This window comes from Chiloscyllium plagiosum, unplaced genomic scaffold, assembly GCF_037043375.1.
Source record: "Chiloscyllium plagiosum isolate Xiang-an unplaced genomic scaffold, Cpla_swu_hap1 HiC_scaffold_5, whole genome shotgun sequence".
Lineage (NCBI taxonomy): Eukaryota > Metazoa > Chordata > Chondrichthyes > Orectolobiformes > Hemiscylliidae > Chiloscyllium > Chiloscyllium plagiosum.
The window spans coordinates 80,893,244-80,907,566 of NW_028270143.1; the positions used below are offsets into that span (position 1 = coordinate 80,893,244).

General features: G+C 38.7%; 1 protein-coding gene across 1 annotated transcript in view; it reads right to left on the bottom strand.

Annotated features, from left to right (window-relative positions):
* Window positions 1–14,323, bottom strand: part of cubn (cubilin (intrinsic factor-cobalamin receptor)) — a 303,136-nt gene that overhangs the window by 82,227 nt on the left and 206,586 nt on the right. The window contains exons 40-42 of the mRNA XM_043690378.2: window positions 7,235–7,422; window positions 3,524–3,680; window positions 2,362–2,511 (exon numbers count right to left, since the gene is read on the bottom strand). Coding sequence (XP_043546313.2) covers window positions 2,362–2,511; window positions 3,524–3,680; window positions 7,235–7,422 — 495 coding nt within the window. The remainder of the gene's footprint in view (window positions 1–2,361; window positions 2,512–3,523; window positions 3,681–7,234; window positions 7,423–14,323) is intronic.

Sequence of the window (14,323 nt, forward strand, 5' to 3'; positions counted from 1 at the left end):
TTTACACAAATTGATGTGATTCTCTAGTTATCGGTATTCTAAAGATACTAATGTACTAATTTCTGCCAGATGCTTAGGAAAAGAGATCTATTCTGCTTCACATGTTTAATTTATTCAGGGCATAAATTTTATTTAAGGCTTACGTGTAAAACTGACCCTTTAAGATTGGCTGCCTACACAACACCCAATGTTCAGTTTTACTGTTGTCAAATAATTTAGGCATTGGTGGTAATAGGCAGCCAATCCAACATCAGTCATTTTGCCTGAGACAAATTTCTATCACATTGTCACATAACATTTTAGCTGGGCTAAAGTTGGTAACTGATGTTAACTATTTTTTTGGAAAGATCCATGTCAGTAAGCCCATTAAATGCACAATACATTTGACTTAGCACTTTCCCTTTTATATTTGAAGGAAAATTAGTTTAAGATTTCTTGTTTACTTGCAGGTGTAAAGTGAAGCAATTTGCACCAGCTCATCCCAATAAAGCGTTTTGCCTCCTGAAAGGCACATGACCAAATATACAAAAGACAATCCATTGTGCATTTCCCCAGACGAACTGACAAATGCAGAAGAGATCAGTTTTGTTTTGGAAGGCTATAGGACTGGAAGAGGCTACTAAAATAGGGAAAATATTGGACCAGGGAGAAATTTGAATGAGAGATTGAACATTTTAAATTTGAGATGTTACTGCACCAGGAGCTAATGTAGCTCAATTAAAGAGGTTAAAGGATTTTTCCGTTGTGAAATATTCTATCTAAGCTATCATAGTTACATGACAATTGTAACCTAGTTAATGCTTGGTTAAATTGGTGACTCACATAATCCAGTAGTACATGAGATACTCATATCACACAAATGAAAAACTACTGTACTTTCTCGGATAACAACATATCTGGTCCTATTATGAATCTAAACTAATTAACAATATTTTTTTCTATTTGCAGAAAGGAAACATCTCTCATTTCTATTGCCCTTATACTACAGAAATTTGTGAATACCACCCCGCCCACCCATCTTCTAACATTTAAATCAATAATATCTAAATCCTGTACATTTTATTTGGTTCTATTACAATAGGATAAAAAGGTCCTGGGCAATTGTGAGTTGAAAGTGTTTGAATGGAATATAATTAAATACCAGTGCATCAGAATATTATTTAATAACAAGGAGCTTTATGAATTGTTCATGACCATCTTAATGTGCTAACAATTTTTGAGCACAGTTTTAATTCAATAATGATAAAAATCAAACCACTTTTGTGAAAGAAATGAAATTTAACAGCCACCTCATTGAGCTCAAATCATCTTCACCATAATGTTTTCTTGCTAACTTTTAGCCTAATTATAATATCTTTTACAAGCAGGAACAGTTTCTTCGTATCTACTCTATTCAGCACTATCATGATTTTGAAAACTTTTATCAAATCTCCCTTCAGCCTTCTTCTGTCCAAGAAAAACAATCTCAATTTCTTCAATCTATCCTCATAGTTGAAGTGTTTCACCCCTAGAATGATTCCGGTAAGCATCTTTTGCATTCACATCTTGCCTATACTGCTGCTGAAACCTAACTGGTGTCCTGTACAGGGTCAGCATGGCCTCCTGCTTTCAAACTTTATGTCACTGTTAATTCAGCTTAGAATACTGCATGCTTTATTAACAACTCTCTCTACCTGTTGTGACACTTTTGATGATTTATGCACATACATCCGGGTAGCTCTAATCTTGCATACTTTTGAGAATAGTATGCTTTATTTTATATAGTCTCTGCACATACTTTGTACAAAAATATATCACCTCACACTTCTCCGCGTTGAACATCAGTTGCCACCTTCACCCTCCACTAGCTTGCCAATGTCTCTTTGAAATTCTACACATCACATTTTTATAATTCTTCCAAGTTTTGTGTTGTCCACAATCTTTGAAATTGATACTTGCCCACCAAGAACTAGATCATTTATATATAGGAAGCGCAAGGATCCCATTACTGATCCCTGTGTCCACTAAAAAACTTGTTCCAAATTTAACATTACCTCTTTGGCATTACTTTCTGTTTCCTATTGCAAAGCCTAACATACAAAAGTTTAAAAAGTGTTAAAATGTCCAGATTTAGATTTTATCTGTTATTACCTAGTTAAAATATTTGAAACAAAAGTTTCCTTTCGTAGTCACCATGAATATTAGTAAACGCTTGAGATATTTGCATGGAACGAATGAGAAATGATGTCATCTATTGAACAGGATAAAGGCAGTAATTCACACAAATTTGTACACAATAGGAAAGCCAGATACATAGGCTGATGACTCTCCCGTCTATTAGCTTTTCTATCTCAGTACAATCACTAAATAACTGAATCGTACCTTCTATATTGAAAGCCTCAAATTGTAAGATTATAAGTCGCTGATTGGATGTATCGATGAGGTACTCGCAGTTCAAGTTCGAGTCATAATTGTGAGGGTAGTTCGGTGATATAATACGGCCGGAAGAAGCAGTGAAATTTGTTCCACATCCTAAAAAGATTCAAAGACTTGCTGTCATAAAATTAATTGTCATATATTGACTTCAGCTCTTATGTTGAGTTAAAATTTGGACATTATGTTGGTTAAAAGAGAAACATTCCCTATTATTTTATTTTCAGCTGTATTTGTGTGCTGGAATCAATCTGTCATTGATATTTCTAGGTGGAACATCATCCTGCAGATGGCTAGTGGTGAGGAGAATGGGGTATTGTTGCCAGATCACTTGGCTGCAACGAGATTGCTCTGCAGAAATCCGATTGAGAAAAAAACTGATGGCTCCCTCTATTTCCAAAACTCTCAACTCCATGTGGAGGTGCATGAACACTACTCACTGTTTTATTCAAACCCCCCCGCCCCCAACAACACAAACTAATTGATGTTAGGTGGTGGTGACAGGAGAATTAGATAGAAAATTGATTCACCAATTATATACAGAGAAAGAAAAAAGAAAAATGGAAATGGGGAAAAGGATTGGAGGCCTTGCTCATATAGAGAACTGACAGGATGGACCAAATGACTTCCTTCTGTGTAGTAAACCATTTTCTGGTTCTAACATGGTAAAAAACTACCTAGAGGATGGCAATCTTTCACCAAGTCACTCTTTATTTATATGTCCACAGGTAACATGTCTGTGGCCAGCCAGCTCGGAGTTAGTCCCTGAAGTCAGGAGACTCTCTGAATCCCCTGCTTATATCTGTCAGCTAAGGCTCCCTGATTGGCCCAGTTAACCAACCCAATAAAGGTTCTCATAGTCAATAAGATCCATCTGGTTCCAATCACTACACATGGGTAGTCCTTTGGGTACTCCTTCTACATGCTGCTAAGTACAAACTATTAGTCAATATACCAGATTTGATAACTAGATCTTGATTTTAATCAAAAAAGAATCAATAATACCCAAAACATGTGGTGTTCTGTAAGTAAGTAAAAATTAATTTCAATGCGAAAATCTATACACAGTATATTTTTCATAAATATTTCTCAATTTTAAGAAAAGACATACGGTTAGTGAAAAATGCTGAGAAACCAGTTCCAACGCTGCCTTTAGACTGAAACTGAACTGTCACAATATTAGCTGGTGCAATGACAGGTCCTGGAGCAATATTTCCACAATGAGTAGCCAACAAGCTTTCGGCAGTTTCAGCAGTTCCTTTCCAGACCTGTAGGACAGAAGGGTCGGTAATTATGTAGATATAAACATTTTAAAAATGTTTTAATAATTTTACTTAGGCAATGCCACGTAAAGACAAAGATCTCTGGTAAACTCGGGTTCTTGGGTTTGATGGAAGTGACACTGTGATTTTCCTCTTACATCTGGTCCATTGCCCAACGTGAGGGGGGCAAATAGGAATGGTCTTTATCATAAAAGATATGCTGGGGTTGGAGTGTTTGAGCTATAGGGGGAGGCTGAATAGGCTGGGGCTATTTTCCCTGGAGCATCGGAGGTTGAGGGGTGATCTTCTAGAGGTTTATAAAATAATTAGGAGCATGGATAAGTTGAACAGCAAAGGTCTTTTTCCCAGGGTAGAGGGATCCAAAACTAAAGGGCATAGGTTAAGGTGAGAAGGGAAAGATTTAAAACAGACCTAATGGGCTACTTTTTCACACAGAGGGTGTGTGTATATTGATTGAGCTGCCAGAGGGCGTGGTGAAGGCATTTAAAAGATATCTGAATGGGTACATGTTTAGAAAGGGCTTAGAGTGATATGGACCAATTCTGGCAAATGGGACTAGATTAATTTAGGATATCTTATCAGCATGGATGAGTTGAACCTGTTTCTATGCTGTACATTTCTATGACACTATGACTCTATAATTGAGCTGCTGAATATAAATCCAAATGAAGACATGGTTTGGTGTTGGTGTCAGAAATGGCATAGAGAAAAAGACATAAGAGAAAAAAATGAATATTTTCCTTCAGAAAATAAGAAAATATAGAGTTAGACAAAATGTTTTAGTTCATAAGGTTGACTTTAACCAGAGGAAACCATAATTTATTCTGTTGTGGATTATACACAAGCAGCTGGATATCCAAGAAAGATAACCACATATGAATGTCCAAAAAGGTAAAGTGCTGAAATTTCCCCCTGAACTGCAAAGCAAAAAAAATCAAAATTTTCAATCAAGTTATTTTCTTATCTGAGTCTTCAACTGATATTTATTCATCACTGCTTGTTTCAAAAAGTGTTGTTCTTTTACAATTCTATCTCACTTCACTACAGACCTTTCTTTGTGCACAACAGAAAAAAGTCTGCTTCTGTAAGCAAGCCTTCACTCCCTATAATTCACAGCATGATCTACTGACATTATAAACTGGAACAGCATGGCAGGAAAAATAATGAACTTCTTATTGTGACCAAATCACATGCAGGAATTCCAGCATGTCTCAAAACACATCAGAGTGTGGATGTCAGCCATGCCAAACATTTCTTGTAACAAGTTAAACAACCACAGTAATTTGGTAGTGGGCTGCAAAAAAGAAAAGTGTTAAAATGAGTTCCTCAATCTAATCCTGGTACAAGTTCATGTAAGGTTAAAAGAAACCTTCCTTGCAGAGCTTAAAATTAAAATTTAGCCCACAAGAAATCAAATGAAATATAGTATTTCCACGAATTGTGTAAGTTTATGTCAGTGCAGTCTGATTCTGTTCCCATGGCCAGTTATATAACTGAAGTGCTGATGCATGAAATGTGATTTTATTTTTATAAACATGAAACTCTGTTAAAAAAGACCTAGCTTTGGAGATCAGTCTACATGACAGAAGTAACCTACTTGAACAAAATTGCATCTTCACAATTTATAACTAATTTGTGTGACAATGCTAGCCTCTTTTGTTTAAAGAACATTGCCTCTATTTATGGCATTGCATTTAAACTTGGTAAAAAAAAATGACGTTGATTCAATTTAACCCACAGAGCCTCCTTCTCGATTGAATTACATGGCATATTGCAATCAGCCATCTGCATATTAAGGAAACGTTGCACTTTTAATGGATAACTGATTTGCCATGTATGCACTGCCAGCAGGTAACTTCACCTACATATATATCAGGTAACTGTGTCACACCGACTCTGCTTATCTGAAGGGGATTAAAATTCACAGACTTTGCTTTTGAGATTTGCTGACATGAGGGGCCAACAGCTAAGGCTCAACAGATCATCAAACTTACTAGCCAACATTTCCACATTAGATGAATCTACTACCTTCATCTAGAACACGACATTTTAAGAATACAATTTAAACTAAGACACTCAGTTAAAGAAAAATGATGAAATACATTAGTCTGGTATTTTCAAAACAATTGCACAAAACAATCAAACAACGCAAGAAGAATGGCAGTGGGTGGGGAGGTATTGGCATAAGCTGACCCACAATTGACATAAGGCTATAAAGGGTGAGAGAGAGGGTACATGACTATAGATTGGCAAGTGTGTACAAAGGGCCATGAGGGTGGGGAGAGAGGCATTGGGTGGCATGGGGTTAACATGGATAAGGCATGGGGGCCATACATGGGAGGTAGGGGGCATGAGATCATTTTGGTTTCACTCTACTTTTTATTAAACCTGCAATGCAGTGCCAGTTTATGGAGCCAGGTCTTGCACACGTCCAGCAGCATCCACCCATTTTGCTTCTCAAGGAGCTCCATCATCCAGTAATAAAAACCTGGTTTTCAAGGACTTTTCCCTAGTTTGGGTTTGCAAAGCTTGGAAATGTCTTGTTTCTGTAGACTCACTTAGAGTGAAAATCAAGGCCTGGCCTAGTAACTCCTTTCCTAAAGCAAGACACAACAGTCGGGGCGGTGGAGGTGGGGGGGGGGGGGGGGGGGGACATGGGTGGTGGCATGGTGGCTCAGTGGTTAGCACTGCAGCCTCACAGCACCAGGGACCTGGGTTCAGTTCCAGCCTTGGGCAACTGTGTGAAATTTGCATATTCTACCCGTGTCTGTGTGGGTTTCCTCCCACAATCCAAGATGTGCAGGTTAGGTGGATTGGACATGCTAAATTGCCAGTAGTATTAGGTGCATTAGTCAGGGGAAATGTAGAGAAATAAGGGAATAGGTCTGGGTGGGTTACTCTTTGGAGGGTCAGTGTGGACTTACTGGGCTGAAGAGCCTGTTTCCACACTAAGGATTCTCAGTTACTATTCCATTGTGATTTTCAATGATTTAGAAATTTCTCCTTTCTAAGACCTGTACCCTTTTTTTTATTTTTGAATGAAATATAGAACCTGTTGCATAAATCTTCCAAAATTACATTGTCTTAAACATATAGAAGTTGGGACATCATGTTGTGGCTGTACAGGACATTAGTGAGACTACTTTTGGAATCTTTTGTACAGTTCTGGTTATCCTGCTACAGGAAAGATATTACTAAATGGGAGAGGATGCAGAAAAGATTTACAAGGATGTTACCGGGACTGCAGGGTTTGCGTTAGAAGGATAGGTTGAATAGAGTGGAATTTGTTTCCACTGGAACATAGCAGACTGAGGAGAGACCTTTTATAAAATCATGATGGATATAGATGAGGTGAATAGCAAAGGTCTTTTCCCTAGGGTTGGTGACTTCAAAAAAAGAGGGTATAATTTTAAGCTGAGAGAGAAAGATTTAAAAGGGATCTAAGAGACAAAAAACTGCAAATGCTGGAATCCAAGATAGACAAACCTCCTGCTTGTTCACCATCTAATAAACAAAGTCTTGTTCCTTAAGTCACTAACCTTAACATAGCTGGTCCCACAGTTAACAGTGCTGTCTGGAATCTGGAAATTCTTGTCAAAAGTAATTTCAGCATGCTTGCTTTCATGGGCTACAATTACCCAAGTGCATTCAATATTTTCAGGAAAATTCTGTGGCCAATTTGGTGAATGGAAAGAGCCATTGTTTGCATAAAAAATACCACCACAAGCTGTAAGAAAGGAAATATATTTGTATTTAGGATTGGCAAAACTCAAAAATTTGAGTGTAAAATATTTATGAGAATCCATTAACTTCCTTAGTAAAATAATGAAGATACCCAAAATCAGAATTAAAGAACAGAAAATGCTAGAAATGCTAAAGGTCATGCAGCATCTGTGAAGAGAACAAAAGGGTTAAAACTTTAGGTCAATGAGCTCTAAGACTGGAAGAAGACCCTCAACAGTGGGACGGTTGAGAAGATGATAGAAAAAATGGGGTAAGCATCTAATAGGGTGAAGGGCAAGAGTAATTAAATGACAAAATGGATGATGGGGCAGCCAAATGGTAATGAAAACAGTACAGAAATGGAATGTACACCCAGAGACAGCCCAACAAATAGCAGTGGAAACATTACCAGTGCCTACTATCCCAGAAAGCAGTAACAGTGGTTACAATATGAAATTCTAGAGCTCCATGTTGAAATTCAAAGCCTATGTGAAACGTAAGATGCTGCTTTTTTGCACTTCTGTTGGGTTTCATGGTATTAGGGGAAGGTATTTGAGAGCAGCTGTCCACATCAATCCATCTAGGATTTGTGCCACCTGACCAAATGCGCAAACTATCATTTTCACAATGATGTGCATATTAACAGTCAGCACATATAGCTCATTGCATCTAAATGTTGGTTGACAGAAGGGATTAAGCAGTTAATATTTAAGGTTTAAGTGTTTGTTTACATAAAGCAATGAGCACTTCCATAAAATATTTGTTCTAACAAGTGATTAGCTGAGGTATTTTCAATGAATTGGATTTTTTTTTGCGTCAATGAGTGTGTATGCGTTTATTTTAATCAATCTTCAAGGGATTGCTAACTTTATATTCTGGCAAGATGTTTCCTGAGTTAAAATATGCTGGGTAATGGATGAGTTGGCAAGGAGAGTGAAGGGCACAAGAGGGTGGTCACCGTGTTTGAATTTGCCTGGAATTCGTATCAGGGCTATAAAGGACAATAAAGATAATTTCAGACATAAGGAACATGAGACACCATAGTGGATCCAGGGAGCATAGCTAAAGGGACATAGCTTGGCATGGGCTGGCATGATTGGGGCATGGAGAAAAAGGGGAACAAAAGCAGAAGGGATGTTTTATCATACTAATTACTATTTTTAAAACTTGAACACAGTTCCAGAGCCCCTAGGTAGTATTTGTGCTCATCCCACCTTGGGAACCAATAGTTTCCTCTGCTCTTCCCAGGTCATTTGGCTGAACTCATGATACAGGTGATCCACTGCTGGAATCAGGAATGCATGAAGCTATTTTTAAAGGCTGGAGTCACAGAACTGGCACTTTTGGGCCTCTGTGCATCAGACCAGGAGCAAAAATGAAGGAAGTTTTGTTACAACGGCGAGACCATATCTGAAATACAGCACACAGTTATAGAGACAAGTCTCATTATTTAAGATGTGATATACTTGTGTTGGATGCAGTTTAGAAAAGGTTGAGAGTAGATAGAGGGTGGAGCTGAAAAAAAACCACAGCAGGTCAAGCAGCACAGGAGAAGGTGAATCGAAGATTCAGTTCGGAACCTTTCTCTCTGACCTGAAACATCAACTTCTGCTTGACCTGCTGTGCTTTTTCCAGCTCCACTCTCTGTCTATTCTGACTCTCCAGCATCTGCCGTCCTCACTATCTCCAAGTTTAGAAAAGGTTCACAAGCTATATTCTTGGGATGAAGCGGTTATGAGGAAATGTTGAACTGTTTGGGGCTCTCAGAAGGTTCAAGAAATTAGAAGAATAAGAGGTGATCTTATTAAAATGTATATGATTCTTAGGGCGTTTGGTAATGCAGATGCTCAAGAATGTTTCACTTAGTAAGGGAATCTGGAACTTGAGGTAATAGTTTCAGAATAAGGGGCCATCTATTTAAAATAGTCATGTTTTTTTTCTCTCCGATGGTGATTAATCTTAGACAAGTTGTTGATACACAAGGAAGTCAAAGGGGCAGCAAGGAAAGTGGAGCTGAAGGCACAATCAAATAATCTATAATCATTGGATGGTAAAACAGGGCTAAATTGTGTACTTCTGCTCCAACTTCTTAGATTCTAGTGATATACATAGGATTACTTGGAATATCCACTACGCAACAGGGTATTGACCCAATCCACTCTTTCTGGTGTTTAAGCTCCAAGTAATGCACTTCCCATCCTTCCCTATTTAACTGCCCAAAATATTTCTCCTCCTTTCCATGCCATCAATTCTTAGATTTTCTTTAGTTGAAAGAGTTAAAGTTGAAAACAGCCAGCCAGTTAGAAATATTGAGCGATTGCCTTAATAATAAATGAATGCAAAATAAAAATGTCTTGCTTGGTTCTTCATGTTTTAAAGTGATTCATGAATATTGTTTTTCTGAACAAAAAAAAAGTCTGGAAATGAATTTTGAAAGCTTTGCAGTTATACATATCACAAAATGCAGGTTCCAGGATTCAGATGTTTTAGTAAGAACAGAGAAGCTGATAAAAGAGGTGGTGGTATGGCATTGTTAGTCAAGGACAGTATTACGGCTGAGAAAGGACATTTGAGGGCTCATCAATTGAGGTAGTATGGGCTGTGATTAGAAACAGAAAGGAGAGGTTAGCCTGTTGGAAGTTTTCTATAGGCCTCTGAATAGTTGCAAAGATTTGGATGAAAGGATAGCAAAAAGGATTCTTGATAGGAGCGAGAATGACAGGGTATTTGTTATGGGGCACTTCAACTTCCCAAATATTGACTGGGAATACTATAGTTCAAGTACTTTAGCTGGGTCAGTTTTTGTCCATTGTGTGCAGGAGGGTTTTCTGACCAGTATGTAGACAGGCCAACAAGAGGAGAGGTCACATTAGATTTGGTACTACGTAATGAACCCAGCCAGATGCTAGATTTGGAGGTAGGTATGCACTTTTGCGATAGTGACCACAATTCAGTTATGTTTACTTTAGCGATGGAAAGGAATAGATATACACAGGAGGGCAAGAGCTACGACTCAGGGAAAGGCAATTATGATGCGATTAGACAAGATTTAGGATGCATAGGATGGGGAAGGAAACTGCAGGGGATGTGCACAATAGAAATGTGGAGCTAATTCAAGGAACAGCTACTATGTGTCCTTGATAAGTACGTATCTGACAGGCAGGGAGGAAGTAGTAGAGCGAGGGAGCCGTGGTTTACGAAAGAAGTTGAATCTCTTCTCAAGCGAAAGAAGGAGGCTTATGCTAGGATGCAGCATGAAGGCTCAGTTAGGGCACTTGAGAGGTACAAGGTATCCAGGAAAGATCTAAACAGAGAGCTAAGACTAGCAAGATGGGGACATGAAAAGTTGTTGGCTGATAGGATCAGGGAAAACCCTAATGCTTTCTATAGGTATATAAGGAATAAAAGAATGACTAGAGTAAGATTAGAGCCAATCAAGGACAGTAGTGGGAAGTTGTGCGTGGAGTCAGAGGAGATTGGGGAAGCACTAAATGAATATTTTTCATCAGTATTCACACTGGAAAAAGACACTGTTGTCAAGGAGAATACTGAGAAACAGGCTACTAGACTAGATGGGATTGAGGTTCACAAGAAGGTAGCGTTAGAAATTGTGGAAAGTGTGAAAATAGATAATTCCCCTGGGCTGGATGGAATTTATCCTAGGATTCTCTGAGAAGCCAGCGAGGGGATTGCAGAGCCTTTGGCTTTGATCTTTATGTCGTCATTGTCGACAGGAATAGTGCCTGAAGGCTGGAGGATAGCAAGTGTTGTTCCCTTGTTCAAGAAAGGGAGGCGAGACAATCCTGGTAATTATAGACCAGTGAGCCTTACTTCGGTTGTGGGTAAAGTGTTGGAAAAGGTTATAAGAGAAAGGATTTATAAGCATCTAGAGAAGAATAGTTTGATTAGGGATAGTCAACACGGTTTTGTAAAGGGTAGGTCGTGCCTCATAAACCTTATTGAGTTCTTTGAGATGGTGACCAAACAGGTGCTTGAGGCTCAAGCTGTTGATGTGGTGTATATGGATTTTAGCTAAGTGTTCGATAAGGTTCCCCATGGTAGGCTACTGCAAAAAATATGGAGGCATGGGATGGAGGACGATCTAGCGGTTTGGATCAGAAAATGGCTGGCTGGAAGAAGACAGAGGGTGGTGGTTGATGGGAAATGTTCATTCTGGAATTCAGTTATTTTTGGTATACCGCAAGGATCTGTTTTGGGTCCACAGCTGTTTGTCATTTTTATAAATGACCTGGATAAGAGCATAGAAGGATGGAAATTTGTAAATTTGTGGACAATACTAACATTGGTAGAGTTGTGGATTGTGCTGAAGGATGTTGTAGGTTACAGAGGGACATAGATAAGCTGCAGAGTTAGGCTGAGAGGTGGAAAATGGAATTTAATGCAGAAAAATGTGACGTGATTCACTTTGGAAGGAGTAACAGGAATGCAGAGTACTGTGCAAATGGTAAGATTCTCGGTAGTGTAGATGAGCAGAGAGATCCTGGTGTCCATTTACATAGATCCCTCAGAGTTGCCACCCAGATTGATAGGGCTGTTAAGAAAGCATACAGTGTGTTAGCTTTTATTAGTAGACAGATTGAATTTCAGAACCATGAGGTCATGTTGCAGCTGTACAAAACTCTGTTGCAGCCGCACTTGAAGAATTGCGTGTAGTTCTGGTCACCGCATTATAGGAAGGATGTGGACACTTTGGAAAGGGTTCAGAGGAGATTTACTAGGACGTTGCCTGGTATGGAGGGAAGGTCTTATGAGGAAAGGCTAAGGAAATTGAGGATGTTTTCATTAGAGAGAAGAAGGTTGACAGATGACTTAATTAAGACATCTAATATAATCATAGGGTTAGATAGGGTGGACAGTGAGAACCTTTTTCCTCGGATGGTGATGGCTGGCAGGAGGGGCCATAGCTTTAAACTGAGGGGTGATGGATATAGGACAGATGTCAGAGGTAGTTTCTTTACTCAGAGAGTAGTAGGAGCGTGGAATGCACTGCCTGCAACAGGGCATTTAAATGGTCATTCGATATGCATATGGACGAGAACGGAATAGTGTAAGTTAGATGGGCTTCACATTGGTTTCACAGGGCGGCGCAACATCAAGGGCTGAAGGGCCTGTACTGCGCTCTAATGTTCTATGTTTTATGTTCTAAAAAAATCTGAATTATCCACAGACATTTTTAAAACCAAAAGCTTTCCAATTCATGCAGATGAGATTTTGGAAGAGTTTTTCAAGCAATTAAGAACGAATCATTATAATTTCCTGTTGCTTATGCATCAATCACAAGACCAAAAAATGGGTGACTCGACAGTCAGTTCATATTGTTTACAGATTCAATGTGCAAACACTGCAGAGATTTCAAATTGCAACCTTTTAGCAAGAGGTAATTAGATGGCAACACTTGTTTATGAATAAAGTTGATCATTTGAAATAATTTGTTCAGTAGTTGAACTATTTTTGTAAGCATCTTTAATTATTGTCAAGAGAAATGTTTTAATAAAAACACTGAACTATTAAAAACAAACAGTAACAAATGATATTTGTAGGTAACAAATATGATCAATATAGTCATGTTTTAAAATAAAACAGAAAATGCTGGAGAAAATTAGCAGGTCTGGCATCATCACTGGAGAGATTTTGTGTGAATGAAGTGCCTGCCAGAAACTGCCTACACACGAAAGATTATCTTGAATATTTCTAAAAAGCCAATGTTCTTTCAATGTGTTAGTAAAAAGGCACCACTTTAAAAGAAATGTAAAAGCTGTATTGTGGAGATGCACTTTTGTTAGTATTTTCATTACAACCATAAGAGTTTGAGGCGTTTTCCTCCCCCGGCCCATTCCCACTCAACTGAATCACACTACATTTTTACCTAAACCTTTATGCTCTAATCCATGAAATCATCCTCAAAAATTCTCCAGTACCCAGAGGTACACTCCTTTCATTATTTTTCAAAGCGATTTCAGAATACTTCACCATAGAACATTATCCATCAACCACAATTGGCTGCCCATTATATTACACAGGAGGGTTCAGCGGAATGAAAGGAGTCCTTGACTGACACAGAACAATCCATTACCCACTGGAGTTCCAAACAGTTCTTGAGTTACATCATTTCACTCATGCTTGAAGTGCTGTTTTGTCAATAACCGTACTGTTCTCTGTTGGTCCAGACAATATAGTTTTTGTCAGTCTAATGTTTGTCAAACTGTTACTTTGATAGAACCCTGTCATACAGCATAGGTCAAAATCAGGGCCACAGCTTCTCATCTATTTTACATTCATTGCTTACTGTCTTTGTTCAAATTAACTTATTCAGGTCTTGCTCATAAGGAAGGCATCTGGAAATAAGACAACATTGTGATTTTTGTAGTGGTTGTTTCTCACTTTGGCTTATATCTTCCTCCAATAATTAGGATTATTGAAACATTGCAGTCTAGGGTGGCACGGTGGCTCAGTGGTTAGCATTGTTGCCTCACAGCGTCAGGGACCCGGGTTCAATTCCTGCCTTGGGTGACTGTCTGTGTAGAGTTTACAGATTCTCCCCGTGTCTGCGTTGGCTTCCTCCTGGTACTCTGATTTTCTCCCACAGTCCAAAGATGTACAGGTCAGGTGAATTGGCCATGCTAAATTGCCCATATTGTTAGGTGCATTAGTCAGGGGTAAATATACAGTGGGGAAATAGGTCTGGGTGGGTTACTCTTTGGAGGGTCGGTGTGGATGTGTTGGGCTGAAGGGCCTGTTTCCACACTGTAGGGAATCTAACCTAATCTAATTGATGTAAGGACATGATTCCAGGGATAAGAAACTTTAGTGATGCAGGTAGAGTAGAGAAATTAAAACTCCTTGAAGAAAAAAAGATTGAGTAATGATCTGACAGAAATATTCAA